Source organism: Mus musculus, chromosome 11 (assembly GCF_000001635.26).
Source record: "Mus musculus strain C57BL/6J chromosome 11, GRCm38.p6 C57BL/6J".
Classification (NCBI taxonomy): Eukaryota; Metazoa; Chordata; class Mammalia; order Rodentia; family Muridae; genus Mus; species Mus musculus.
The window spans coordinates 68,920,403-68,947,400 of record NC_000077.6 but is presented as its reverse complement, the minus strand read 5'-3'; the positions used below and the strand labels follow the sequence as shown (position 1 = coordinate 68,947,400).

General features: G+C 46.4%; 2 protein-coding genes and 1 long non-coding RNA gene across 26 annotated transcripts in view; 2 read left to right on the top strand and 1 right to left on the bottom strand.

Moving 5' to 3' along the window:
• The window catches only part of Arhgef15 (Rho guanine nucleotide exchange factor (GEF) 15), a 28,035-nt gene extending 9,534 nt beyond the window's left edge, over positions 1-18,501 (top strand). Inside the window, exons 12-17 of one of the 23 annotated variants that reach the window (XM_011249112.1) lie at positions 5-165; positions 265-417; positions 702-840; positions 931-1,035; positions 13,107-13,214; positions 18,359-18,501. In XM_011249112.1, coding sequence (XP_011247414.1) covers positions 5-165; positions 265-417; positions 702-840; positions 931-1,035; positions 13,107-13,214; positions 18,359-18,430 — 738 coding nt within the window. In that variant the 3' untranslated portion in view covers positions 18,431-18,501. Of the gene's footprint in view, positions 1-4; positions 166-264; positions 418-701; positions 841-930; positions 1,036-2,571; positions 4,248-13,043; positions 13,076-13,106; positions 14,337-17,962; positions 18,237-18,358 lie in introns of those variants that run through there. The other 22 variants (XM_011249118.1, XM_011249117.1, XM_011249119.1 and 19 more) reach the window with 22 other exon arrangements.
• Gm51902 lies at positions 10,194-17,368 on the bottom strand. Of its 2 annotated transcripts, none has more exons than XR_003949703.1 (3): positions 17,195-17,329; positions 16,826-16,943; positions 10,194-10,381 (listed from the first exon to the last, which is right to left on the bottom strand). It is a non-coding gene; the product is annotated as a predicted gene, 51902 (long non-coding RNA). The 2 variants fall into 2 exon arrangements; XR_003949704.1 differs by lacking the exon at positions 10,194-10,381 and adding an exon at positions 14,353-14,867 and having other exon boundaries at positions 17,195-17,368.
• A 1,818-nt stretch (positions 18,502-20,319) lies between the features above and the next one.
• Odf4 (outer dense fiber of sperm tails 4) lies at positions 20,320-25,566 on the top strand. Its single transcript, NM_145746.2, has 5 exons — positions 20,320-20,480; positions 20,585-20,883; positions 24,387-24,560; positions 24,847-24,981; positions 25,226-25,566. Exons 1-5 carry the CDS (start codon positions 20,434-20,436, stop codon positions 25,441-25,443), a joined length of 873 nt encoding a protein of 290 aa, NP_665689.1. The 5' UTR covers positions 20,320-20,433; the 3' UTR covers positions 25,444-25,566.
• The last annotated feature ends 1,432 nt before the right edge of the window (positions 25,567-26,998 follow it).

Below are 26,998 nucleotides of genomic sequence, written 5' to 3'. Positions count from 1 at the left end.
CCAGGCTCTACCCCTGGTCTCCTGGTCACGGCGCCTGGAATTGCAGGGGGAGCTGACCGAGCTGGGGTGTCGGAGGGGGGGTGTGCTCTTCACCTCCCGTCCACGCTTCACTCCCCTCTGCCTACTGCTCTTCAGTGACCTGCTGCTTATCACTCAGCCCAAGAGGTGGGTCCTGCGTGGGAGGGGAGGGAGCCTGAACCGGAGTGGTGAAGAGGCATCTAGCAGGACCCCTGCTCTCCTCTGAACGCCCTCTTCCCTGGGCAGTGGGCAGCGGCTGCAGGTTCTGGACTATGCCCATCGCTCCCTGGTGCAGGCCCAGCAGGTTCCTGACCCATCTGGACCCCCTACTTTCCGCCTCTCGCTTCTCAGCAACCACCAGGGCCGCCCCACCCACAGGCTACTCCAAGCGGCCTCACTGTGAGTCACGTCTATAGAAAGCACTCTTGGGGGCTGGGGATGTGGTTTAGTTGTAGAGAGCTTGCCTAGAGTGCTGAGGATTCAATCCTCAGCAGCCAAAGAAAACAAACCAGTATGGTAGCCTTACCTTTATTCTCTGAGCACTGGGAAGACAGGGATAGATAGGGGGACCATGAATTTGAGGCCATCTTGGGCAGCCTCATCAAAACAAGCAAACAAGCCACTCTTAGGACCCTCAGACTCTGTATTCTATTTCTTTTCTCTCTGTTGCTCTTACTTACCAGGAGTGTATCTCTTAGGCCAACCATGAATCCTCCCCACCCCCTCTGTTCACCACTAGATCAGACATGCAGCGCTGGCTGGGAGCCTTCCCCACCCCAGGTCCCCTTCCCTGTTCCCCAGACACCATCTATGAGGACTGTGGTAAGCATCTCTCAAAGGGAGGAGGGAACAAAATGTGAGTCTAAGGGGAATGTGAAGAGCGAGGGGTCCAACTGACCCACATTTCACCAGAGTGTTCCCAGGAGCTATGTTCAGAGCCATCCACACCTTCCAAGACTGAGGGGCAAAGTCTGGAGTCCAAGGCCCCCCGAAAGCATCTGCACAAGAATCCAGAAGGTGAGCAAGCCTTTCGTCTACTCTTTCAGCAAGTATTTATCGAACAGCTTGAGCCAAACCCAGAATGTGTCATGCTCTACCCTGTATGATTTTTTTTTCCATTCCAGCAGTGCTGGGATCAAGTCCTTGCCTTACACATGATGGGCAAATGCTGCATTAATGAACCACAAGCTGGCACTGGAGTCTGCTTTCTAATGAGAAGCAGACAGTAAAGGCTAAGTGAGCCTGGTGTGGTGGTGGTGCTGATGCTGGTCTCTGATTTTATCACTTGGGAAGCATAGGCAATCGGATCTGTGTGAGTTCAAGGCCAGCCTGGTCTATACAGTGAGTTTCAGGCTAGCCAGGGCTACATAGTAAGACTCTTTCTCCTTTGTTTTTTCAAGATGCAGGTTTCTGTCTAGCTCTGGCTGTCCTGGAACCTGCTCTGTAGACCAGGCTAGCCTTCAACTCTGAAATCTACCTGCCTCTGCTTCCCAAGAGCTAGGATGAAAGGCATGTGCTCCCACTGCCTGGCTGAGACCCTTTCTCAAAAAACAAACAAACAAACAAAAACAATAGTGGCCAATAGTGTAACTCTGTAGTTTCAGTACTAGGGAGGTTGAGGCAAGAGGAACAATATTTGATTGGGTTGCATAGTGAATTCTGAAACAGCCAGAAGTAGATAGCAAGATACTGTCTCAAGCAAAACAAATCTAGGATAAGTAAAGTTACATGTAGTTACATGTAGTATGTTAGAAGGGGATGGATGCAATGGGACAAAGGATGGAGAGGAGTAAGGTAGGCGGGGGTTCTAGGGTTCCATGGAATTTTACATAAGCAGGAGGTGGAGTAGGTTTGACAGAGGTGACCAACCTAGACATTCAGTGTCTGGAGGAAGAGTGAACCAGTGGGAGGGCATGAACAGGGCAAAGGCCTAGTACCTGCTGTGCAATAGGAACTGTCAGGAGGCCAGTGTGCCCAGACTGACTCAGAGAAGGGAATGATGGAAGCAAACGAGGTCACAGAGATAACAAAAACCTTGCAGCCCTTGCAAGGATTCTTTCTTTAGATTGATTTTTCTTTTCTTTTTCTTTCTTTCTTTTTTTTTAAAGATTTATCTATTTTATTATTTTGTGTATGAGTGTTTTGCCTGTATGTATGTCTGTGCACATGTGTGTGCCTGCTGAGGTCAGAAGAGGGCACTGGATCCCTTTGGCACTGGAGTTCCAGATGGTTGTTGGTTACCACGTGGAGGATGGGAATCAAACCTGGGTCCTCTGGAAGAGCTCCAATTTCTCTTAACCACTGAGCCAGCTCTCAAGCTTAGAAGCTCTTCCAGTTGAGTGACGTGAGCAGTCACTGCAGGACCCAGCAGAGAAGTGACACAGACCCTCACGGATGTTGATAGCCTTTCCAGGAGCACTAGTGACTGAAGTTGAATGCTCTGGTCTTTTCCACTAATCCCCAGCCTGGGACCTGAGACCTGAGGATCCCCCTCCCTCATCCCCATCACCTGACCTCGGTCCTGCTCCACACAAACCTTTCTCCCCTCTTCAGGTTGGCTTAAGGGGCTTCCTGGAGCCTTCCCTGCCCAACTGGTGTGTGAAGTCACAGGAGAACACGAGAGGAGGAAGCATCTTCGCCAGCACCAGAAGCTCCTTGAGGCTGTAGGACCCTCTTCAGGCACTCCTGACACCCCTCAACCTTAAGGCAGGCTAGGGAGGAGCACAGATTGGGATACTGGCAGCAGCATGGGGAAGAAAAAGTCTATCCATCCATCTGTCCAACCGTCCAACCGTCCATCCATCCATCCATCCATCTACTTGCTGTCAGTGGAAACACTACCTCTAGAGGCAACCAATAGGGATAGAGCAGCTAATGAAACAAGACCATCTGAGCCCACGACAAGGAAGAATGGGGATGGCTCGAATGTGTTGCCAATGGAGACAGGGGATGAGTACAGAGTGGCCAAGGCTGAGGCCACGGCCAGAGGGTATCAAAGTATGTCCACAACCAAGGAAGATTAAGCAGGGGCATTGCATTGAGAAATGACGTCATTGAAGTAGTCCTGTAGACAACAGGGATGGGATGGGACCTATCCAGCCAGAGAAGACGGTGATTTGGGCTCAAGAGAGCAGTAGTCACCCTTGTTGGTTTTACAGAAGCCACTGGTCCTGCTTTTTGAGTATAGGAAGTATTAAATTAATCTAATACTTCTGTTTGAGGGCTACTTTCTTTGCCCATTTTAAACCACTTCCTTTCTTCTAGAAGAATCCAGAGTGCATCTCAGAGAATATGAGTGCATGTGTGTTCATGTATATATGTATCTAGGAAGGCAACTGTGCTGAATGTGGTGTGTGTGTGTGTGTGTGTGTGTGAGAGAGAGAGAGAGAGAGAGAGAGAGAGAGAGAGAACGCACCTCTCCCCTCTCCTGTTGGTGACTGAATACTTCCTTTCCTCTATCATCTCACATTTATCCTCTTATTTTCTCCAAAAAAAGCCATATGCCCTGAGATCTAAAAAAAGAGTACTGAGCATAGCTTGCCCAAGGACTGGGACCGTGAATGCAAGCCATGGATTCAGGGTCTCCCGGGTGTCTCTGGGTTCTATGACAGTTGAAAGCTGGTATTATGAAGCAGCTGGTGGCCCGCAAGGAAGGCACTGAGGACTAAGCCACTGGGATTTGAGATCCTCAGCAGTCTGTGGACCTCTTCCTGTCCCAGGCATTGACCTCTGTGATCCATGTCTGCTCTGTGTCATCTCCCGACTTGAATTGTCATCATGATGTCAGCCAGCCTCGGGCTGCAGAACAAGTTGGGTCCTGGGTCAGCTGGCAACCATCCTGATCTTCTTCTATCCTGATCCTCTCAGAAGCAGAAGGCTGAACCCAGGAGGGAGTAGAGAGCTGATGGTGTTACTCAGACTCAACCACGGTTTCTGCTAGAGAACCTGCCCTGTGTGATGCTGGAGCGGTGAAGGCAAAGGCAGTAGAATAGACAATTGCTGGGCTTGGGGCCCAGACCTGGGCAAAGGCTTTCTAAATCTTCAGGACTGTGCAATACTGTTCCTTCATGTATGACAACCTGCCCAGATGGAGACTGCTTAGGTGACTATGGGAGGGGTAATGAGTCTGGGGACTTGAAGGCAATAGGGCACTTTGTGTGTCCACAGCTTTCATCCAGCAAAGTGCCAGCCACATGGGAAACCCTCAATAAATGTTGCTGGAAAGAGCAGTGGTCTAAAAACACAGTTTTATGTGGGGGCCGGGTGCTGGATGCGCCAGTGCTAAGAACAGGTGTCGCCTCCACTGGAACTAGAGCTTAGAGAGTAGATACTAGGCCTGCCTGGAGTGTGTCAGCTCCTGCACAGCTTCTCAGGGGAGCCATGTTTGAAGTGGACCACAGGCGCTGCAGCTGGGGTTGTTGGAGGCTGGGGAAGAGGGCAGGGCAGGGTCACCGTGGTTGTAGCTGGTTAGAGGGTACAGTACAAAGTCAAAGGAACAGACCAGTCAAGTGTCTGATTCCAATCTGTGCCTGCTCATTGACCGCCTCTTATGTGCCAGGCACAGTTCTGGGAGATGAAAAAGATAGTGTAAAAAGCGCCCTTCACCTTAGAGGTCCTATACCAGTTTGAGTGCATTCTGAAATCAACACGTTAGTAGGTAGGATGAAGTTAGGACAAAGCGTTAGTTACAAAGAAAGTACACTCTCCAAAGGCGTGACAGATTGGTGTGGGGTGAGGGGAGACAGGGAGACCCTGGAGGAGATGACATCTGACCCAGGTGACAAGAAAGAAGCAGCTGTGGAATGAGACAAGGGGACTGTGGGCCAGGAGTTGTAGGTAGAAGCAGTGGAGACAGACCTGGTGTGTCTACACTGCTGCTTGGTGGGCGTTTCTCTCCACCACGCTCCCCCTTTGTCTCTAAAAACATTGTTTTTTGAGACATGGTCTTACTGCATAGCCCAGGATGGCCTCAGACTCTTTCAATCGTCCTGTCTCCAACTCCCAACTGCTGACGTTATAGGCATGAGCTGCCATATCAGCAGAGAGAACCCTTCCCCTCTTTAACATGAGATACAAACTTGAGGCTGGCAAGATGCCTCAGCAGGTAAAGATGCTTACCACCAAGCCTGACACCTGAGTTCAACCCCCGGAATCCATATGGTTTCCTATAGCTTAAGCTTCAGGTCTCCTGACTTGCACTGGAGGACCCTAGAAGTGGAGTCACATGGGCATATGTTTCTGCAAGATTTATAAATCAGGCCAGGTTTGGTAGCTCAAGCCTGTAATCGTAGGATGTGGGAGCCCGAGGTAGGAGGAGTACCATGAGTTTGAGATCAAGCTCATATACAGAGGGACACCCTGTCTCAAAAACAAACAAATAACAACCACAAAAAAATACAAAAAAAAAAAAAAAAAAAAAGCTGGAGATGGTTGTGTGTGCCTGCCTTTAATCCCAGTACTAGGGAGGCAGAGACAGGAGGATCTCTGTGAGTTTGAGGCCACTTTGATATGTATAGAGAATATCAGGCCAGCCCACAGACACACTGAGACCCTACCCCCAAAAACAAACAAAACAAAACAAAAAACAATTAGTTATTGAGGTCCAACTAAAGGAAGTCAAGTTGAGGAAACTTTTAGTTTTTTAGTGAGTATGGTAAGTAGACTTCAATGATTGCCAGCTCTGGCTACCCATGCCTTTATATAGCCATATTGCCTTTTGAATAGGCATTTAGTGTCAAGTGTGTGTGTGGGTTTGGGTGTGTGCATGCAGCCCAGCTGGCCTCAAACTTTCTGTGAGGTTGGCCTTGAACTCTCCATCTTTTTGCTCCCATCTCCCAAGTGTTGGGTTCTGGACCAACCACACCCAGCTTAGTAATTAGGTTCTCAGGAATGGCTAATGCGATAAGCTGAATGGCTGTTAACGGGTTAGCTGGTGAATGATGGATTTGGGAGTAGACTCTTTTCCTGTTGAGTCTTCACAGGAGAACCCGGATCCCGAGCCGTCTGCTAGACTCTGCTGGACATAACTGTGGCCATTTTGAGCTGCGTAATGGCTCAGATCTTATTTGTTTTGTGCATCTGAATCTTAGTAGGAGCTCAGGATGGCTCTGACCCTATGCTTTGGCCTTCTGAATACGAGGATTCCATACCTGTGCCACCATATCCCACAGGTTTGGATCTTAAATGTCCCCTGAAGGGCATGGATTGAAGGCTTAGTCAAGGTTAGCTGGTGGGAGAAACCTTTAAAAAGTGGAACCTAATAGAAGTTAGGGCACTGGGCTGAAGAGATGGCTCAGCTGTTAAGAGCACTGACTGCTCTTCCAAAGGTCCTGAGTTCAAATCCCAGCAATCACATGGTGGCTCACAACCATCCGTAATGAGATCAGATACCCTCTTCTGGTGTGTCTGAAGATAGCTACAGTATACTTAGATATAATAATAAATAATTTTTTTTTTTTTAAAGAAAGAAGAAGTAACCTGGGCACTGACAACCTTTGAAGGGAAGAGTGGAACCTTGGTGATTTTTTCTTTTGGTTCCTATCCAACATGAGGTTTTGCTCTGCAACCTCTGCTCTGCCACAGCCCTAGAGCACCAGGGCAAGCAAGCGTAGCTAGTGAGTTAAAATATAGCTTGCCTTGCCAGGCACGGGGGTGCACACCTTTAATCCCAGCACTCGAGAGGCAGAAGCGGAGGCAGCTGGATCTCTGTGAATATGAGGTCAGCCTGGTCCACAGAGTGAGTTCTAGGACAGCCCAGGCTACACAGAGAAACCCTGTCTCAAACAGACTAACTAATCAAGTAAATAAATGAAGCTTTCCTTAATAGTTAGTTTATTTGGATGCTGGGGTTGCACCATGGGAAGCCAAGCAAGGCAGGTCAATCACAGAATTGCTCCAAAGTAACCGAGTCTGCTTTCTTGGTAAATTATACACAGATACAAACAGCTAAGGCAATCTACGGAGTTGTATGACCTGCACCAGGAATGTGCTTCACTCTTCCTTTGGTTAAGGTGAACCAAATACATTTGATCTTGAATAAAAACACTTTGTCCTAACCAAAATACACACCCTCCCTCACAGTGATCTGCTTATTTTAGCTACTACTCAGAATCTGATTCTGTCAGCAAATCTTCCCTACCTCCCAATAAATTCCACTTTGTACAGAGTTAAATCTGTTGAATAAAATATTATATAGATCCTGGCAGCGGGTTTGCTACACACCTCAACGCTTTACATTCGAGAATGGAAGACCCACACGCACAGCCTTTATATTTTGACATGCTTTAATCAGCTCTATCCTAGGCCACTGCCCAACCTCCACGAAATGAATCCACCTCCTGCTAATAATCCCGAGTTATTACTTACTAAACTCTAAATTCTATCTTGGCTGCTCTGGACCCAGAGGGATCTCTCGGCTTCTTCACATGGCCGCCAAGCCTCTCTGTCCTGAACACTCTGAGGCTTGGCATCTCTTCTCTCTTCCACACTCTCCTGCTATGGTGGATCTCCTCCCCCTTCTCTCTCTTGCCAATCCCAAACCCGGAAATCCTAAAGTCCCGCCTCTGTCTGCCCTGCCCAGCCATTGGCTGCCCGCATCTTTACCAATCAGAACGAAGCAGGGTCAGGTTCCCAGAAGCTTTGTGCAGACACTTGTGTAAGCAGGTTTTTTGGGGGGGAGTGTAATTAGCGTTAGTGGGCCAAACCCACTACATAGGTCTGTCCTTTATTCATTGGCGTTGTGGCACTTTTGTGGCTAGCCTGAATTATACACGGTGAGACTCAGCCCTCAAACAAAACCAGTAAAATCACATGACCCTGCCTCTCCTCCAACCTGGTCCCGTGATTCACTGAACCAAACTCAGATGTTATTCTGTTAATTTACCATCTAGTTAAATTGAGAATGCAGGGATTCTCTGAGCAGTTTTATGGGTAGTTAATCTGTTACAGGGATGAATCTCTGAAGATACACATGAAGAATACCAAGTAGGAGAACTTAGGAAAGGTGGTTTACGGCCATGGCAAGCTAAATGTTAAGGCAGGAATTTGAACCTGCACCCTGGAGCTGGCTGGCCTGTGTTCTAACACCCACTCTACAGTTTGTAAGCTGTATCGCTTGGCTTCTCAACTCGGTGCCTCAGTTCCTTGATTCACACAATAATGATGACGATATTTATATGTGACTTACAGGATTATTGAGAGGCTTAAAAAGAATATGCATAAGGTGCTGAGAGCAATGCTCAATACATAGTTGGTGTTTAATAAGTAGCCAAATATTAGTTATTTTTGTTTGTTTGAAACAGGGTCTCACTATGTGCTCCTGGCTGGCCTGGAACTTGAAATGTAGAACAAGCTGGCCTCAAATTCAAAGAGATCCACCTGTCTCTGCTTCCTGAGTGCTGGGGTTAAAGGCATACACGACCATACCAAGCCTTGTGTTTTGAAACACAGCCTCACCTTGTCTCTGAGGCTGTCCTGGAACTCAGTATATGTCATCTAGGCTTGCCTTAGATCTACAGTCTTCCTGCCTTCATTTCCCCGGGGCTGAGCTTCCGCATGTCTACCATCAAGCTCTGCTAACCTGTGATTCTTTTCTTCAGTTACCTTGGAATTTATTCAAACTAGGAAAAGATCATGTTTACATGTAATACATACTCTATTCTTTAAATAACAATTATGACAAACGCCAGAAAGAATTAAAGAATGCTGCAGTTACAATCTCTATGAAACATCAACATCTTGTATTTTACATAATTAAAGAAACATACCACTTTTAAAAATACAGAGACATGGCTTCATGTGGGCATGGGGATGCAATTGACTTATTTTTTAAAACTTTATTATTTAAAAATGTAAATAAAATACAATTTAGAAAACAAACAAACAAAAAAGTCGGGCAGTGGTGGCACATGACTTTAATCCCAGCACTCGGGAGGCAGAGGCAGGTAGATTTCTGAGTTCAAGGCCAGCCTGGTCTACAGAGTGAGTTCCAGGACATCCAGGGCTACACAGAGAAACCCTGTCTCAAAAAAAATTTTTTTGTGCAATATTTCTACAAATAATTGAATTAGATCTAAAACTGCCAAGTTCACTTTCTGAGGAGGCCATGCAGAAGACAAATTACTGCATAATATAATGTCTATAAGTCAGTTTGTGGTCAGATCCTCCAATTACTAAGATTTAACTCTGTGGGGATACACAGTTGAAGCCAGAACACTGGAATCCTCTTTCTAGGAAATTATATTATCATCTTGCTTAGACAACAAATGGACGATCTCCCTGATGACTTGCTTCTGGTTGAAGATGAGGATGGCCTTGATCGAGGCTGGGCTGAGCTGACTAACTGGGTGCTGGGGCCAGGGTGGGGAGAACTCATGGACCTTGCCTCTAAAGCTTACAAATGCTGCTTCCCCTGCCCATGAATCTTTACACAAACAAGAACTAAAGGGTAGATTGTATACTATTCCACATATAACGACCTGTCAGCCAGTTGCCCAGCTCTGGGGATCTAACGAAGGGCCTGGCATGCTGGGCTTGTTCCCGGCCACTGAGCGTCATCTGTAGTGCAGTGAGCTCCTTTGTGAAGGGTCTGGGGTCTTCAGATGGGAGGCTGGATGCAATCTCAGTGCTGTGTGAGGCCATGGAGGAAGCTTTTGTCATTTCCTTGGCTCTCTTCCTACTCTGGGTGAGACTTTCCCATTTCCTGGATGACCCTTAAATTATAAGCCTTATCCCTCTGTACCCACAAGGTCCCGAGCCATGAGTTCTGCATTTGTGGACTCAACCAACTGCAGGCTGAAAAGATTAAGGGAGGAAAATTTCCATCTATACTAGACACACTGAAACCTGTCATTACTCTCTAAGCAATACAGTGTCACAACTATGTACATACTGTTTCCATTGTGCTAGGTTTGTAAGTAATCTAATATGGTATAGGTGTATGGGAGGAAGTGTGTAGGTTCTATGAAAATACCACACTGTGGAATTTTATAAAAGACTTGAGAACTTGGGAAGTTGTAGTATTTTTTTTTAAGATTTATTTATTATTATAAATAAGTACACTGTAGCTGTCTTCAGATGCACCAGAAGAGGGCATCAGATCTTATTACAGATGGTTGTGAGCCACCATGTGGTTGCTGGGATTTGAACTCAGGACCTTCGGAAGAGCAGTCAGTGCTCTTAACCACTGAGCCATCTCTCCAGCCCGGGAAGTTATAGTATCTTAAGGGATTCTGGAAACCTTTGTGGATACCAAAGAATCACTGTATTGAAAATCTGCAAGGTCCACTGGAATAACCTATTGATGCTGGGAGCGCTTGTCTGATCGGCCATGGTTGGGGCTGATGTGGGGTTGCTGAGGAGGTCCCTGTGTGGAGGTTGAAGAGGTAAAATAAACCCACAGTCAGGTGTCATGGAGTAACAAAGGCAAACCAGGTCTTATTATCTCCTTTTGGGATAAGAATCAGATCTCATGGGAAGCTTGAATCTCATGTCCTCAGTACTACAGACTGCTAAATTGCTGGCTGGAATCCCCTGCCTGGAATTAGTCAGAGTCCTGATTCACTCATTCCTCAATAAAGTTGCATCTCCCTCAGATATCAGGAGTGCCATTTACCTCACTGGAAGCTCCCCCCCCCCCCCATCCCTTCTTGTAGAGAATCTATGGTTCATTTGATGAACTTCTATATTGTAGAAAACCAATCTGGGTCAGGCAGATACACTAAAGTATGCTTGCTTCTTGCAACAGCCTTGGTTCAATTTGATCATGATTATGGTTTGCCATTTTTTTGGTATGTGGGGGGGTGAGTGTTGTTGTTGCTCCTGCTCCTGCTCCTGCTGCTGCTGCTGCTGCTGCTGCTGCTGCTGCTGCTGCTGCTGCTGCTGTTTTTAGACAAACTCTCACCATACATAGCTCAGGCTAGCCTGTAAATTGCTACATAGCCGAGACAGGCTTGTTTCTTTCTTCCAAGTACAGGGATGAGGTTTGAATGTCTGTGTTTGATGGCTTATCTTTTTATTTAAGACTAGACTAAGCATTTAGAATGTGAGGCACAATTGCACTGGTGTGCATTGGCTTCATTCTTTCATCTCTGTAGCAATAGACAGAGGCTCATAGATTTTACTACCGACATTATATTTGCCTTCAGTAAAACAAGACAGCAAAGATGGGTATGCCTCAGTCAGGAACAGCTTGGCTATTACTGGTGAGGCCCGGGGTTTATCTTTGATATGACCCTGTCCCTGGGATCTAGCACAAGTGTCCTTTTGACTTGGGTGACAGGCTTTCTTACCTCTCCACGGCTCACACAGCTTGCAGGAGTCAGTACATAGGACTCAAGAGATACAAACGTAACTAAGACTTTTATTATTGATTTTTAAGGTGCTGAGCATTGAATTTATGGCCTACGTACTCTAGGCAGGCACTCTACCACTGCACTAGTCCCCATTTCTGAACATGTCTGTGGCTCCTTCTTTAAAAAAAAAAATCAAATGGGCTATTTTACTAAAAATATTATTTTATATGTATTTTATATGTATGGATATTTTGCCTGCATGTATATCTGTGCACTGCAATCATGCCTGGTATTCACTAAGGTCAGAAGAGGACATCAGATTCCCCGGCACTGGAGTTACAGATGCTTGTGAGCCGCCATGTGAGTGCTTAGAATTGGACCCTGCTCCTCAGGAAGGACAGCCAGTGTTCTTAACTGATGAGCCATCTCCCTGGCCCCTAAATGGCTTTTAATTGATTAATTAGTCAATTTACTTACTTATTTACTTATGTATGTGGTTTCTTGAGACAGGGTTTCTCTGTGTACCCCTGGTTATCCTAGAACACACTCTTTAGACCAGGCTGGCCTCAATCTGTCTGCCTCTATCTCCCAAGCACTAGTATTAAAGGTGTGCACCACCACCACCTGGCCCTAAATGGGACTTTTTTTGTTTTTAAGAATTTATTTATTTATTTATTTATTTATTTATTTATTTATTTATTTTATATGCAAGTACAGTGTAGCTGTCTTCAGACACCCCAGAAGAGGGCATCTGATCTCATTATAGATGGTTGTGAATCACCATGTGGTTGCTGGGATTTGAACTCAGCACCTTGGGAAGAGCAGCCAGTGCTCTTAACTACTGAGCCATCTCTCTAACCCTAAATGGGACTTTTAAATAACTCATCCTGAAAGGCCAGAGAGATGGTTCAATGGTTAAGAACACTGGCTGCTTTTCCAAAGAACCCAGGTTTGAATCCCAGGACCCACACTGATGACTCCGGTTCAAGGGAATCCAATACCTTCTTCAGCAGGCATCAGGCACTCACACGGTACACAGACACACTTGTAGGCAAAACATTCATACACATAAAATTGAAGAAAACAAGAAGAAAAATAGCTCACCACAACTTCCCTTGTCATGAGAGACTTTACTGTGTAGCATAGGACAGCAGTAGAATGGACATTTCAATCTCAGGTGAGCAAGCCAGCAAAACACAACCCGGAGCAGGCTGAGCTACGTGTTCCTTCTCCCAAACCTACTGTGCTAATTATAGGGGCTACTGAAGGCGTAGCTCCAATTCTTCTTCTAGGAACATGGTAGATGCTCTCCTGGAGTCAGGAGCAGGTACGTGGTTTTGCTTTAGTCAGTATTATGCCTTGAGTGTGAAATGTCCTCTATAGATTCTTGTGTTTGCACACTTGGTCCCTGGCTGCTGGCTGTTCTGAGAGGTTGTAGAAACTATGGGAAACAGGGCTTAGCAGAAGGAAGAGGGTAATTGGATATAGACATAGGGGCTGTAGGCTTGTTCTGTTTCCTGCTTCTTCCTGGCAACATAACCAGCCACTTCAAGGTCCAGCTACCACAGCCACAAGCCACTCCCACCATGAGAGACAGCATCCCCTGAAGGGTGAGCCAGAATAAAGCCTTCTCCTTTTGTTTCTGTCAGCTAGACTGTCACAGCCATGAGAAAAAGATAACTAATGCAGCCAATTGCATGTGATCAGAGGAGGGTTGTGTTTATCATCCAACAGGGGGCTTGAAGAGCTAATGTCTGATTGGCTGTGCATCCTCTTCCCTTTGACACAACACTGTAGCATTCCAGATGGCATGTGTCCCATGGGTCTACACTCTGCAGCAAGAACAACCCGAGACAAACACCAAGAAAACAACGATGGAGAGCTTGTGGAACAAAGAAGTCTGTTGTAAGTAGGATCCGAAGGGCAGTTTCTTAACACAGTACCACCTACTTAGAGTCAAATGCCTCTTCACCACCCTCCACCCAGCCTGCTCCTTCTCAAGGAGGAATGACTAATACTCAGGAGCAGAGTTAAAAGCTTTTAACACCACACAAAAAAAAGATGTAGTTATGTGCACATGCATGTGTGCATATGAGGGCAAGTCCTTACACGTCACGGAGTCCAGAAGGTGTCAGATACTCTGGGGCTAGAGTCACAGGCAGTTGTGAGCCACCCAGCACTGGGAACAACACTCAGGTCCTTTGCAAAAGCAGCACATCTCTTAACCACTGAGCTTTCTCTCTAGCCCCCATGATTAACATTCATCATTAGTGTGTGTGTGTGTGTGTGTGTGTGTGTGTGTGTGTGCGCGCGCGCATGAGTACACATCTACCACATCATTTATGGGGAGGTCAGAGGACAACTTTTGGGATTTGTTCTTTTCTTCTGCAATATCAGTCTCAGGTATCGAACTCGGGTTGTCAACTTCCTCAGTCAGGCCCTCTTTACTCACCCAGCCATCTCATTGGCCTGAGTAGTTTTCTTCCAAACCCCCAGAAGCATGAATGAGGAGTAAGTGTTCCTCTCAACATACATTATTAGAGCCGGCCGGGGTGGGGTGGGCTGTGTAATCCAGAGAGGAAGGCTCAGTGCTATAGTTTGGATGTGGAGTGTGTCTCACCGGTCTTTGTAGAAGTTTGCTTCTCAGGGTAGCACTGCTGGGCAGTGGTGGAACTTTAAAAGGCAGGGCCTGGTGGGAGATCGTCAGGCCATTATGGGACCATGGTTTCTCATGTACTGACCCTGAGGTAGGTAGTACCAGGTGTTAGCTTGTCTTTGTTTCTGCGTTTAGAATCTTGTCTCTTGACTAGGACTCTTAATAAGACATCTGTTGGGGCTGGAGAGATGGCTCAGTGGTTAAGAGCACTGACTGCTCTCCCAGAGGTCCTGAGTTCAATTTCCAGCAATCACATGGTAGCTCACAACCATCTGTAATGAGATTTGATGCCTTCTTCTGGTGTATCTGAAGACAGCTACAGTGTACTCATATACATAAACTAAATAATTTTTTAAAGAAAAAAGAAAAAAAAAAACCTCTGTTAACAGATTAGGTTGTTTACACGTGGAAGAAGCCAAACTGAGAGTTGGGGTCCTTTACAAAGGACAGGCCTGCTTCCAAGAAGAGAAAGAAAAATCGGTGATAAAGGGCACCTGACAGAACATGGGACCGGGTGTTTTGGGAATCACAGGACAATTGTAGAGACAGGATAACTCAGTGTCTGGGGCTAGGGACTTCTCATCCAGAATTTGTTAAACTCTCCTTGAATACTGACTGTTCCTTCTACCCAAGGATGAGTCCCCAGAGGCCATATTTTGCTGCACGGGTCATATTCTCACTCATAACAAATAAGCCTCAAAATGCACAATTGCTCCAAGCTGGGATGATAATCAGTCTGTCTTTCTTTGGAGATTTGGCATTGAACCTTGAAATGTTACACAAAGGCCAGATGGGATGGTTCAGTAGGAGAAAGTGCTTGCTGCCACAGAAAAGGCCCGCAGACCTTAGCCCAACTAACTCCATGATGGAAGTACCATTCAGGCTGCAAAACTCAGCAGCACCTGCCAAAGCAGAAGCAAAACCTTAATCCATCAAAGTCCACAGTTCTGGGAAAGTATCTGTCTCTGTCTGTCTGTCTGTCTGTCTGTCCCTCTTTGTTTTCTGAGACAAAGTTTCTCTATGTATCCCTGATGTCCTGGAACTTGCTCTGTAAACCATGGTGAAATGTTTTTTGTATGGAAACAGAAGTCTGGCTTAGTGCATGCACCTGTAGTCGCAGCTTCCTGGGAGGCTGAGGTAAGAGGATCAGGTAGGTTTAGGTGTTCAAAGACACCTGGGCAAAACATCTCCCCTGGGACAGTCAGGAACTGTCTTTGTGCTCTATATGAGAAACTCCTTTATGTTTGCAGACTTTTTTAAAAATTCTTTTCTTTTTAGTTTTACTTCTTTGATGTGTATTCTCTATGTATTTTGCCTGCATGTTTATATGTGCACCTCATGTGTGAATAATGTCCATGGAAGTCAAAAGAGGGAGCCAGATTCTCTGGAACTGAAGTTATAGGTGGCTATGAGCCATGTGGGTGCTGGGATCTGAACCTGGGTCCTCTGCAAGAGCAACAAGTGCTTTTAACCCCGGAACTATTTCTTTTGCCCATTTTGCAGATGAGCCTTAATAACAAACTTACTTCTGTGAAAAATTACACAAGCCTCATTTCTTGTAATTCATCATTTTGTTTCTTGGTTGGTTGGTTTGTTTTTCAAGACAGGGTTTCTCTAACCCTGCTCGTCCTGGAACTCACTTTGTAAACCAGCCTGGTCTTGAACTCCACCTGCCTCTGCCTCATAAGTGCTGGGAGTAAAGGCATGTGCCACCACCACCTGGCATAATTTGTCTTTAAAAAATACATTTTATGCCAGGCGTGGTGGTGGCTCACGCCTTTAATCCCAGCACTTGGGAGGCAGAGGCAGGCGGATTTCTGAGTTCGAGGCCAGCCTGGTCTACAGAGTGAGCTCCAGGACAACCAGGGCTACACAGAGAAACCCAACAAACAAACAATATGTTTTATGTGCTGTTACTGGAGGGGGCACTGTGTGGAAGTTGTGGGACATCTTTGTGGAGTCAGTTCTCTCCTTTAAGTAGGTTCTGGGGGTCAAACTCAGGCTTCCAGGCTCGCACCCCTAACACCTTTATCAACTTAGCTCTCTTTCCAGCTTAGTTTTCTTTTCTTTTCTTTTTTTGAGGGGTGGGGGTGGAGGGTGGGGGCGGGTGGGTCTAGTCAGGGTTTCTCTGTATAGCCCTGGCTGTCCTGGATCTCACTCTATAGACCAGGCTGTCCTTGAACTCAGATTAGTTTTCACCTTAACTTTTGAATTAGAACCTTCACTCCACTATGATTACAGTGTAAAGCCACAAAATAGCTTCCTATTCCCACTTGCTGGAACTCGACTCCTGCCTGGGTGTCTCCTCTGTTAGACTGGAACATCCATAGGTCCTTTAGGATCTGGAGGGCTTGCATTGCTTCTTTGCTGTGTTCAGGTCATGAGACTATTCTAGAAAACTACCTTACTTCCCACCTGCCTCAATATGCCGTCATCATTCTCACCAAGGCTGCCCAGTGGGCTACCCAACTTGGCTAGTTAGCAGTAGCCAGGACTATACTAAGCCAAGTGGGACTACCCACTACTCTTCAGGATTTCTCTCATCCTTGAGTGATGAGAAATCCTCTTCTGACCACTGTGTCCACCCCCGCCTCCCAACCCTTATCTGTTGATCTCTTATCAAACCTGAGACGACCAGGACCACTGGTGCCTAATCCTGCTGGGTAGCTGTAGGTAACATAAGGGATGGGGAAGGACAAAGGATAGTCCTGGGCTATAAAACCAACTTTTATGCATTGGCTCAGCTGTCTGGAATGACCTCCAGAAGACACTAGCCTTGCTGGGTAGTTATAGAGGCTGACTTGAAGAAACCTAGGAATATATGTTTTAATTATGTGTATGTGTGTGCCTGAGCACATACCTGCATATAGTCCGTTTGCCAGCTGCAGAGAGTAGCTGTGGAAGCAGAAGCAGCGTCGAATTCCCTGATAGACGACTGGGAGCTATTGTGTGGGTGCTGGGAAATGAACCTGGATCCTCTGCAAGAGTAGGAAGAGCTTTAACCAATGAGCCATTTTTTTAGCCCATAAATTGCCTATGGAGTTTTTAATCTGGACTTCTACAGAAAACTTTTCCAGCTCCTGTTATAGGCTATGTTACTTATTCTGGTCAGGAGTTGAGAAATCTAGGGAATTGATCTGCCAAGCCCTCACCTGCTACCCTTCCTTACAATCTCCTTGTTTACTCTTTCAGACATTTTCCTTAGTAAGGTGGAGGCTGCTGTGTTTACCGTGTTGTCTCTGATGCGTCTTCCGAGCTTTGTCTGTCTGTAGACGCTAAGAGTGGAAAGCCATCGCGCAGTGTTTACCTTATGCATTGTGACTACATAAACATTCCACTGCTGAGCTGGAAGCCCCTAAAATTACACTTCCTTTCTTGAACTGTCCTCTTTCTTTCTTCTTTTCTTTCCTACCTTCTCCCCCCAACACACTTCACTATGTAGACCAGGCTGGCCTCCAATTCACAGAGATCCACCCTCCTCTTCCTCCTGAGGGCTGGGATGAGAGATGTGTAGAAACACACCTGGATTTTTCTTGGCTTTTGAGTGGAGGTCTCCTGTAACTTTGGAAAGCCTCGAACTCATTTCAGACTCTGGGATTATCTTGAACTCTTGATAGCCTGGTTTCATCTTTCAAGTGTTGGATGACAGGTGTATTCTTGGCTTAAACTAGTTTCAGTTTTCTTTTGAAAAGTAATTCTAAAAAATTTGAAAATTACATTTCTCTCTCTCCCTCTTTCTCTCTCTCTCTCTTTTTCTCCCTCTTTCTCCTTCCCTCTCCCCTCTCCCCTCCCCCTCCCATCCCCTCCCATCCCCTCCCCCTCCCCCTCTCTCTGTTAGACTGATAATTTTTCAGCCTCCTTTATTTTTTAAGATTTGCCATGCAGATCAAAATCAGGTCTCTAGGCTTGGCAATGCCTTTGCACACTGAGCCATCTTGCTTGTCCACTGAACAACAATTATTTAACTTTTTTTGTTTTTTAAAATGCTGGGCTGGAGAGATGGCTCAGCGGTTAACAGCAGCTGCTCTTCAGGATGCCCCGGGCTCTACTCTCAGCACTCATAGTGGTTCACCATCTGTAATTCCAGTTCATAGGGTGTGATGCCTTCTCCTGGCCTCCGAGGACACCAGGTAAGCACATGGCTGTATCATGAGCATGCAGAAGGGTGTCACTTGGAGCTCAAGGAGCCACATGTGGGAACCGGAGTCAGTGGCAGAACAGAAAAAGAAGGAAGAAATCCAAGAGTGTAACTTCACACAGACAGAAAAAAATTGACAACAGAAGCAAAAACAGATACCTCTAATCTTAAATTGATAAATATTGTAAATATTTTCTAAACATCCAGGAGGACTTTGCATACTCCTCAAAGGGCCCTTTTCTTGAACCTCTGTAGCTACTCCATGAAGCACCAGTTAATGCTATGGAAGCTTCAAGATCAAGTTGTAACACGGTGATGACACAGTGATGATACGTTGATGACACTCCACAGCCTCTCCCCCAAAAGATCAGTACATTAAATGTTTTTAAAAATACAAAGCAGAAGCTGGGTACGGTGCGGGTGGCGGTGGCGCACACCTTTATCTTTTCTTTTCTTTTTTCTTTCTTTCTTTTTTTTTTTTTCTTTTGGTTTTTCGAGACAGGTTTCTCTGTGTAGCCCTGGATGTCCTGAAACTCATTCTGTAGACCAGGCTGGCCTCAAACTCAGAAATCCTTCTGCCTCTGCCTCCCAAGTGCTGGGATTAAAGGCATGTGCCACCACTGCCCGCTGCACACCTTTCATTCTAGCATTTGGAAGGCAGAAACAGATGGCTTTCTTTGAGTTTAAAACCCGCCTGGTCAGCTGGGCATGGTGGTGCACACCTTTAATCCCAGTACTCGGGAGGCAAAGGCAGGCAGATTTCTGAGTTCGAGGCCAGCCTGATCTACACAGTGAGTTCCAGGACAGCCAGGGCTATACAGAGAAACCCTGTCTTGAAAAAACAAAAACAAACAAACAAAAACAAACAAAACCTGCCTGGTCTACATAGTGAGTTCCAGAAATGCCAGGGCTCCACAGCTGAGACCCTGTCTTACATACACACACACACACACACACACACACACACACACACACACACACACGGACCAGGAGATAGATAGCTCAGAAGGTGAAAGCTCTTGCTGAGCCAGCCTATCTATCTACCTGAGTTTGATCATCAGAACCCTGCCCCACCTTTTTTTAAAGGAGGCTTCAAAAATCAGTCTGTGTGGCACCCCCAAGTATGTCTTCATTCTATGTCTACCCTCTTAGGTACTGAGAGGAAAAGATGTGAAGAGAAGTTCAAAGCCAAGGATGGTTTCTCCGCTGTGAAACTCTTGCACCTGGGAGGCAGAGGCAAGAGGTCATCCTTGGGTCTCAAACCTGGGACAAACGGTGGAGGAGCCTGTTTAAGATATCAAAGCTGATGTGCGCTCAGGTCTTCTCAGCATCCCTCAGTCCCTACCAGTTACAGGGCCCTCTTGGCTGGCACACACTGTCCCCTTGTCTAAACTTCTCCAGCCCAGCGGCCAGGCTGCCTTCCCTCCAGATGCCCTTCCCTGTAGAATCCAGCCATTGTAGAATCCAGCCATTTTGATTATATCCTTTCTCTTTTGAACCTCCTGGCTGCTGCACCTGGTTCCACCCTCCACCCCTCACCTCTCCCCACATGGCTCAGGGTCATGACATTCCCTCTGGACTCTCTCAAGATGTCCCTGCCTCTGGCTATGTTCTTCCATTTACCTACAATAAACTTTCTCCTCCACCATACCTAGGAATAGTTATGTCCTTTCCTATTTGTTGGTTATTGTTCAATTCAAACATCCTGAAATATATATATATATATATATATATACACACATATACATATACATATATATATAGTGAGTACAAGGCCAGCCTGAGCTCTACATAAGAAGTCCCTGTTGAGAGAAAGGGGGAGTTAAGAGAAGGGGGTGAGGAGACAGACCATTGTTGACTGGAACCGAGACTAGAGGAGAAGCTGGAAGGAAGGAAGGAAGGAAAGAAGGAAGGAAGGAAGGAAGGAAGGAAGGAAGGAAGGAAGGAAGGAAGGAAGGTTGATGTATGTTTTGGGAAAGCATATGATGACAGAGATGGAAGGTATTTGGGTCTTTTCCTAGAGGTACATCTTTTTCCTTCTCTCCCCTGTCAGAGAGCATTTGGGATTAAGAAAAAGGGGGTCATCACTGTGGGTAAAGGAAGCAGCAGCCAGCAGGAGGCATCTGATCCACATTAGGGGCTGGAGCCAGAGGAGTAGAATTTTGAGAAAGGGTTGGAGCTGAGTCCACGGCCCATCCCCCGTCTCTCTGCTCCATATTCCATGGCAGTTAGGGTCTGCTCAGCGGGATGGGGAGAAGCCTTCTCTTGGATCTGGAGCTCAGGTGCCTGAAAAGAGGTCCCCCCATTCTTGCTCAGACACTAGGCCTGTGATGGAACCTGACTTGAATGAGGAAGAATCCGAGAGGATAAGGACCAGGTGAGTGTAGAAGGGGAAGGGGGCGAGGTGTGAACCAGGATGGAGGAAGGGTGAGCTGGGCAGAGCAGAGAGGACACAGGGAGGACTTCTGTCCTCTCTCTCAGCAGGAACAGGCGGTCACTGGAGCATCGTCGCAACTCCCTATTGCCCTTTCAATGGAAAGCAACAAACAACTCTCGCTGGATGGCCCAGGTGGTGGCCTCAGAGTTCAGCCTGGTGGCCTTCCTCCTGCTCCTAGTCATGGTCTTCTCCAAGAAATGGTTGTATCCCTCTAAGAGTCGTTTCCATCAGCGCTACCCCCAAAATGTCACCAAGAGAGTCTACACCTCCATCCACAGTATGTCCACAGGGCTCCTGTACATCTGCGTATCTAAAAGCTGCCCCAGCTCAGACAACGGAGAAGGTGAGTTCCTGGGTCCCATGCCAGGTCTCCAGCCTGCCTTGACCTGGTGGTGAACCCCACCCACCTTCTTGTTCCCTTCCATCGGCCTTTGTCTTGCAAGATGGCATGGTGAGGTCAGAATCATTTTCTTCCTTTGGTTTGGTCAAATTAGTTTGTCTGACCCAGGGGAGAATGTCACTGTTTTGGACAAAGCCCCCAGGTCTTTCCTTTAAGAATGTTGAGAGGTGGGCTGGGGAGATGGCTCAGCAGTTAAGAGCACTGACTGCTCTTCAGAAGGTCCTGAGTTCAAATCCCAGCAACCACATGGTGGCTCATAACCATCTGTAACGAGATCTGACACCCTCTTCTCGTGTGTCTGAAGACAGCTACAGTGTACTGAAATATAATAATAAATAAATCTTTTTTTTTTTTTAAAAGAATGTTGAGAGATGTCTGGATCAGTCCTGAATAACATTGTTCTTCAGCTGGGAGGTGCCATCTCCTTCCAGCTTTGTACACCCAGAGCCCCGAGATGACCCCTGGACATTCTCTTACAGTCCTTCCTCATTCCTGCCATCTTCCTTTCCTCTTGCCTAAGGTCTTGCTTCTCTGAGCCAGCTCCAAGGTTCCTTTTTACTATTTGGCTTTCTTATTCCTTCCTTCCCAGAATTCTCACAGCTGTTTAATTTCTGATGTAAGTTTCAGTTGGAGGGAGGTGACCCTCACCACTTCAGAAATGTCCAGTTCTGGATGTCCCTTTCCATCTGTCATTCTCCTTCCTGTAAGCAAAAATAAAATAAAATAAAATAAAATAAAATAAAATAAAATAAAAAAAAAAAAAATATATATATATATATATATATATATAGGTATTATATCCTAATGACAAATCTGGGGAAACATATCATTTATGGCATGTTTACTCCATTTGTCTAGCTGGATCTTGCATTAGCCATAAGAATAGGAATAACTGACCTTATTTTACAGATGGAATGATTGGAACCTCTCTAGAGTCCATTATGTAGCTCAAGGTGGATTTGAACTCCCATCTTCAGCCCTCTGAGGGCTAGTATTACAGACATGAGCCACCACATTTGACTTATGTACTCTATGGTTTTTTGTTTGTTTGTTTTGATTTTTTTGGTTTTTTGAGACAGGGTTTCTCTGTGTAGCCTTGGCTGTCCTGGAACTCATTCTGTAGACCAGGCTGACCTTGAACTCAGAGATCTGCCTGCCTCTGCCTCCTGAGTGTTGAGGTTAAAGGTGTGCACCAGCACTGCCCAGGTCACAGAATCCAATTTCAAAAGGCTCTGGAAATTTGGGCGGAGGGGGTGAGACCTCATTGGAAGAAGGAGGTTACTGGGGGGGGGGTCTTTTTGTTTTGTTTTTTAAGATAAATGTTAATCTTTATTTTATGTGTATGAGTATTTTTGCCTATGTGTTTGTCTGTGTGCCATGTCTATGTACTGTATGTGTGCCTGGTGCCCACAGGGGCTAGAAGAGGGCATCGAATCCCCTGGAGCTGGAGTTATATGCAGTTGAGGGTAACCATTTGGGTGTCAGGAACTAAACCTGGGTCCTCTGATAAAAGCAGCAAGTGCTCTTATCTGCAGAGCCATCTCTCAGCTCCTCTTGGGGCTCCTCTAGCCCTTGGTTCCCTCCTGTCCTCCCCTCTATGCTCTCTGTCTCCTAATAAGTGAAGAATCTCCACTTTTCACAGCTCGTGCCACACACTCCTGCCACTGTGATGGAGCCAAGGGCCCATGGACTAGACTCTCTGAAGCCAGGGACCAGAATTAGCCTTTCTCACTTTAAATCCTTTTGTCAGGTACTTAGCCACAGTGATGAATAGGTAACTAATGCAGAAAACTGGTTACAGGAGAGTGGGGTTCATTCCTGAACCTACCTCTGATCCCCGGGAAGGAAGCCTTTGGAACCGGTCTCTAGGAAGAATCTGGCCAGATTCTAATGAGACCCAGGAGTGCAAACACGGGGTAACGGATCTGAGAAGCATGCAGTCATGCCAGAAAAGGAGCGAACTGGAAGATGTGGACCGTGGTGCCACGGCCATTAATGAAATTAGACTCATTCCAAAGGAGCCAACCGAGCGCTCTGCACTGGGACAGTTAAGGAAGATGGGGGATGAGATTTTGAGGTCAATCTTAGGGTCATTCCAGGCTTCCTGATGTAAAATTATAGCTCATTTGAGAGAGAGCCACTAGAGCTTTCATAAGTCCATTGACAATTTGTATATTTTTCTTTTGAGAATTGCTATTTATGGTTTTATTTTTTTCCTCCCTCCTATTTATTCTTACTGATTTTTTTAATGTTTTTTTTTCTTTTTGATTTGTTGAGATAGGTTTTCTCTATGCAGCCCTAGCTGTCCTGGAACTCGCTCTCTCTCATACACACACACACACACACACACACACACATATATATATTCTCCAGGCTGGCCTTGAACTTAAAGAGATCTGCCTATCTCTGCCTCTAGAATGCTGGGATTAAAGACATGAGCCACTTGCCTGGTTTTTAAATTGTTTGTTTATTTGTTTTATTTTGTTGAAACAGGGTCTTACTATGTAGCCCTGGCTGTCCTGGAACTCACTATGTAGACCAGGCTGGCCTTGCACTCAGATATTGACCACCTCTGCCTCTTTAGTGTTCGTATTAAAGGTGTAAGCCACCATATCTGGCTATTTTTATATTTTATTTTTTGAAACATTATATTGTAGTCCCAATTGGCTTGTAACTTACCATGTAGCTTGAACCCATGGCCATCCTCTTACCTCAGCCATTGCTGAGCTCAGAAGTGTGAGCCATTCATATATTCAAATGGTTGGAACTGCCAAGCAGTCTTGTAAGGGTCCATGATTTGCTAAAGATTGAAACCCTGGACTCAAATAGTATGTAAACGCAAAGAGTGTTTTATTCTGCAAAAGTCCAGCATGCTGGGGTCTCCCATTACCAAGACAGACACCCACGTGAGCTGCAGGCCTGATTTAAAGCACACTTGGGAATTCAGGAGTAGGTGACATCTGCGTTAATCTGTTGGGTCCCTCTCTCTGGGCATTCCATTACTGGGGTGAGGGGGGCTGGGAACTTGCTGGGGAGGTCTGGAGACTGTTAACTGAGGAAGACTGGAAACTGCTGCTGACCCAGTGTCCTTGCCTCAGGCCAGGTGGAAGGGACATTCTGTTACCTGGGCGTGAAGGCTGGAACATGGGGGGTTTGGGTTTTTTTTTTTTTTTTTCTGTTAGTAATTGGCTTGCCTGTTGGACTTGCCCAGTTTTTAGGCCTAGTCTCCTTAACTGCCAATCTGAAGTCTGTCATGGAGTCTGCCCAGCCTTCTCAGTCTCTAGCTCAGGAGTCTTACCTGAGGGAGAGTGCAGTTCCTCACCTGTGCAGGGTTTCTTTGGTTCCAGACAACCTGAGCGTTAGCTGTTAACTTGACTGTATTTTGTTTTTGTGAATCCTGAGTTCCTCCCTATTTTTTTTTTTTTGTGTGTCATTTTTTCCCCCAGACAATTTTAAGATGTGGACAATCCATCCAGTTTTTGGGGTGGCTAAGATAAGTTTCACCCTGGCCATAGGGCTGGGTTTTGTCCTCACCACCTGGCTGCACCTGCCCTACCTGCCCTGCTTGCAGAGAATGCCTTTCTTTGGCCTGATTGGAATCATCCTGAGCTTCTGTGAAGGTGCCCCCCAGCTCTGAAAAAGGTTCTTAATTCCCTAGCCCACATGGTCGGGGCACAACTCCCTCTTCACTGGGAGTGGGGGTGGGGGTGGAGTGAGCGTTGGGAGAGGGGAAGGGGGGAGAAGAGGGGAGGGGAGGGAAGTGAGCAGATGTTTTCTGATTGCGGGGAGATAGGAGGGGTTGATTTCCTCAGTGTGAGTGATTTGTGGCTGTAGGCTCGGCAGATGAGGCAGACCCCCTGTGCAATTCTTAGGTGAGAATAAGATCTCTCCACTCCTGCCTCCCAGTCACCTTAATTTTCCTCACCCTCCTGTTGTTCCCTGTTAACCTCTGGATCTACGAGCTGAGGAAGAATATATCGGTTCCCATCGGCTGGAGCTATTTCATTGGTTGGCTGGTGCTCATCCTGTATTTCACTTGTGGTAAGTGGTAAAGAGGGCCCTGGGGGAGGAAGGGACTTGGGTGGGTCAGGCTGAGACTGTGTGGCTGGAAGAGGCAGGCAAACCCTCTCTCCCACTCCCACCCTCTACCCCCCGGAGTCCGTAAGGTGGTCTTAACCTTCCCTTTGGCCTACCTCACCTGTCACCTTCCATGCCACTTTCAGATTCCCCCCTTTTTCTTGTCCTCCCCCGCCCCCACCCCACCCCCGGCTCCTCACCCTGCCAGGGATTCTTTGCTACCTCAACCATAAAAACTACTGGAGTCTGATAATGAGCAGCACCACCATCAACACTGCTTGCAGCAGCTTAGGGCCAGAGTCTCTGGTGAGTCCCTCCCAGACCCCCAGCAGCCAGGAGAACAGCCAGGAGTCTCCTAAGGATGACCAAAAGCCATCAAGTCCAGATAAAGTAGTCTCACCACCCCAGCCAGACACCACTGGCTAGGACTGTCCTCATCGTGACCAAGGAGGAGCAAAGGAGGATTTGGGGACCAGCTTTGCATTCCTCTTCCTCAACTTGGCTTTGTCTGTGGCTCAGGTGATGTGGAATAAATTGCCCATGTCTTCATCCTGTCTGACAGTTGTCAAGGAGAACTAGAGGAGGGAGAGGAAGGGAGAAAAACAGAACCCGATGTGTTTGTTTCCCAGTTCTTCCTGCCTATGAACTTTCTGGAGCCCATTGGTCCCAGCAGCCTTTGCCATAGCGCATCTGTGCAGACGTAGGAGGGAGGCCGTGGTATAGACACTTATCTGTCACTCATGAGAATCTGGGTTTGATGTAAACAGCACTGAAAACCGAAAAACAGAAGTAAATTTCGCCAGGCTTTGGTGGCACATACCTATAATGCCAGGAGGCTGAGGCAGGGGGCTGGACAGCCTGAGCTCTATGAGACTGTGTCCTCAGAAACAAAAACAAAACGTAACCAGCCAAACTACACAGATGTACCCGGCTGGAAAATGACTGCAGTTCTTGCAGGATCACAAACAAATTTCTCCCGGGGGCTAGCCAGACACCATAGGTACAAAGAAAACCAAGTCTATATATAATCTCTCTCTTACAGTAAGATCTACTTTATGAGCTATTCTTTGCTGGGTAAAAATTTATCCCCCTGACTTAACTGCCTTGATGTAATAAAGGTTAATTTACATAGAGCCTGAGGGACAGGAATCTGGAAGCACTTTGATTAAATAGTTCTGTTTCTAAAAACTTGATGTTATTTTTCAGTTGACAAATCAAACTTGTATATACATGTATCACACACCATGATATGTATCGCACACCATGATATGTATCACACACCATGATAAGTATCGCACACCATGATGTGTATCGCACACCATGATGTGTATCGCACACCATGATGTGTATCACACACCATGATATGTATCACACACCATGATAAGTATCACACACCATGATGTTTTGAAGCATGTGTATAATATGGGCTGGCTCAAGGAGCTCATTAGCATATGCATATCCCAAATACTTCATACTTTTTGTGTGGAAAGAGCACCTAAAATCTACACTTCAGATTTGTTTTTCAAAATACAATACATTAAGTTGGATGTGGGTGCACCACCATCTGCAGTCCTAGCATTCCATAGGCTGAGTGAGGCAGGAGGATTGCCCAAGTTCAAAGCTAGCACACAAACACACAGAGCCAATAGTAGTCGTGTACTATAACTGTGCTGACCTCCTGGATTTATTCTTCCTTTCTGATGAAGCTCTGTACCTTTGGGGCCTATGTAGACGGCTTAGTGGGTAAAAGTGCCTGCCATCAAGCCCAATGCCCTGAGTTTGGCCATGAAGTCCTGGGTTTGGTGTTGTAAATGGCAGGACTTCCTCCTCTTCCTTTTCTTGAAACAGGGTTGATCTATGTAGACCTTGAGCTCTCTATGTAGAGCAGGCTGACCTTGAACCCAGAGATCCACTTTGATGGGAGTTGGTCTGGTGATGCTATGTATTTAACCGTTAAATACCGGCCCACAAGATCTGGTTG

Coding starts and splice junctions, on each gene's coding strand:
- Odf4 (NM_145746.2), top strand. CDS start 20,434: ATGGAACCTGACTTGAATGAGGAAGAATCCGAGAGGATAAGGACCAG. Junction 24,561..24,846: donor CATCCTGAGCTTCTGTGAAG/GTGCCCCCCAGC, acceptor CCTGCCTCCCAG/TCACCTTAATTTTCCTCACC. Junction 24,982..25,225: donor CATCCTGTATTTCACTTGTG/GTAAGTGGTAAA, acceptor TCACCCTGCCAG/GGATTCTTTGCTACCTCAAC.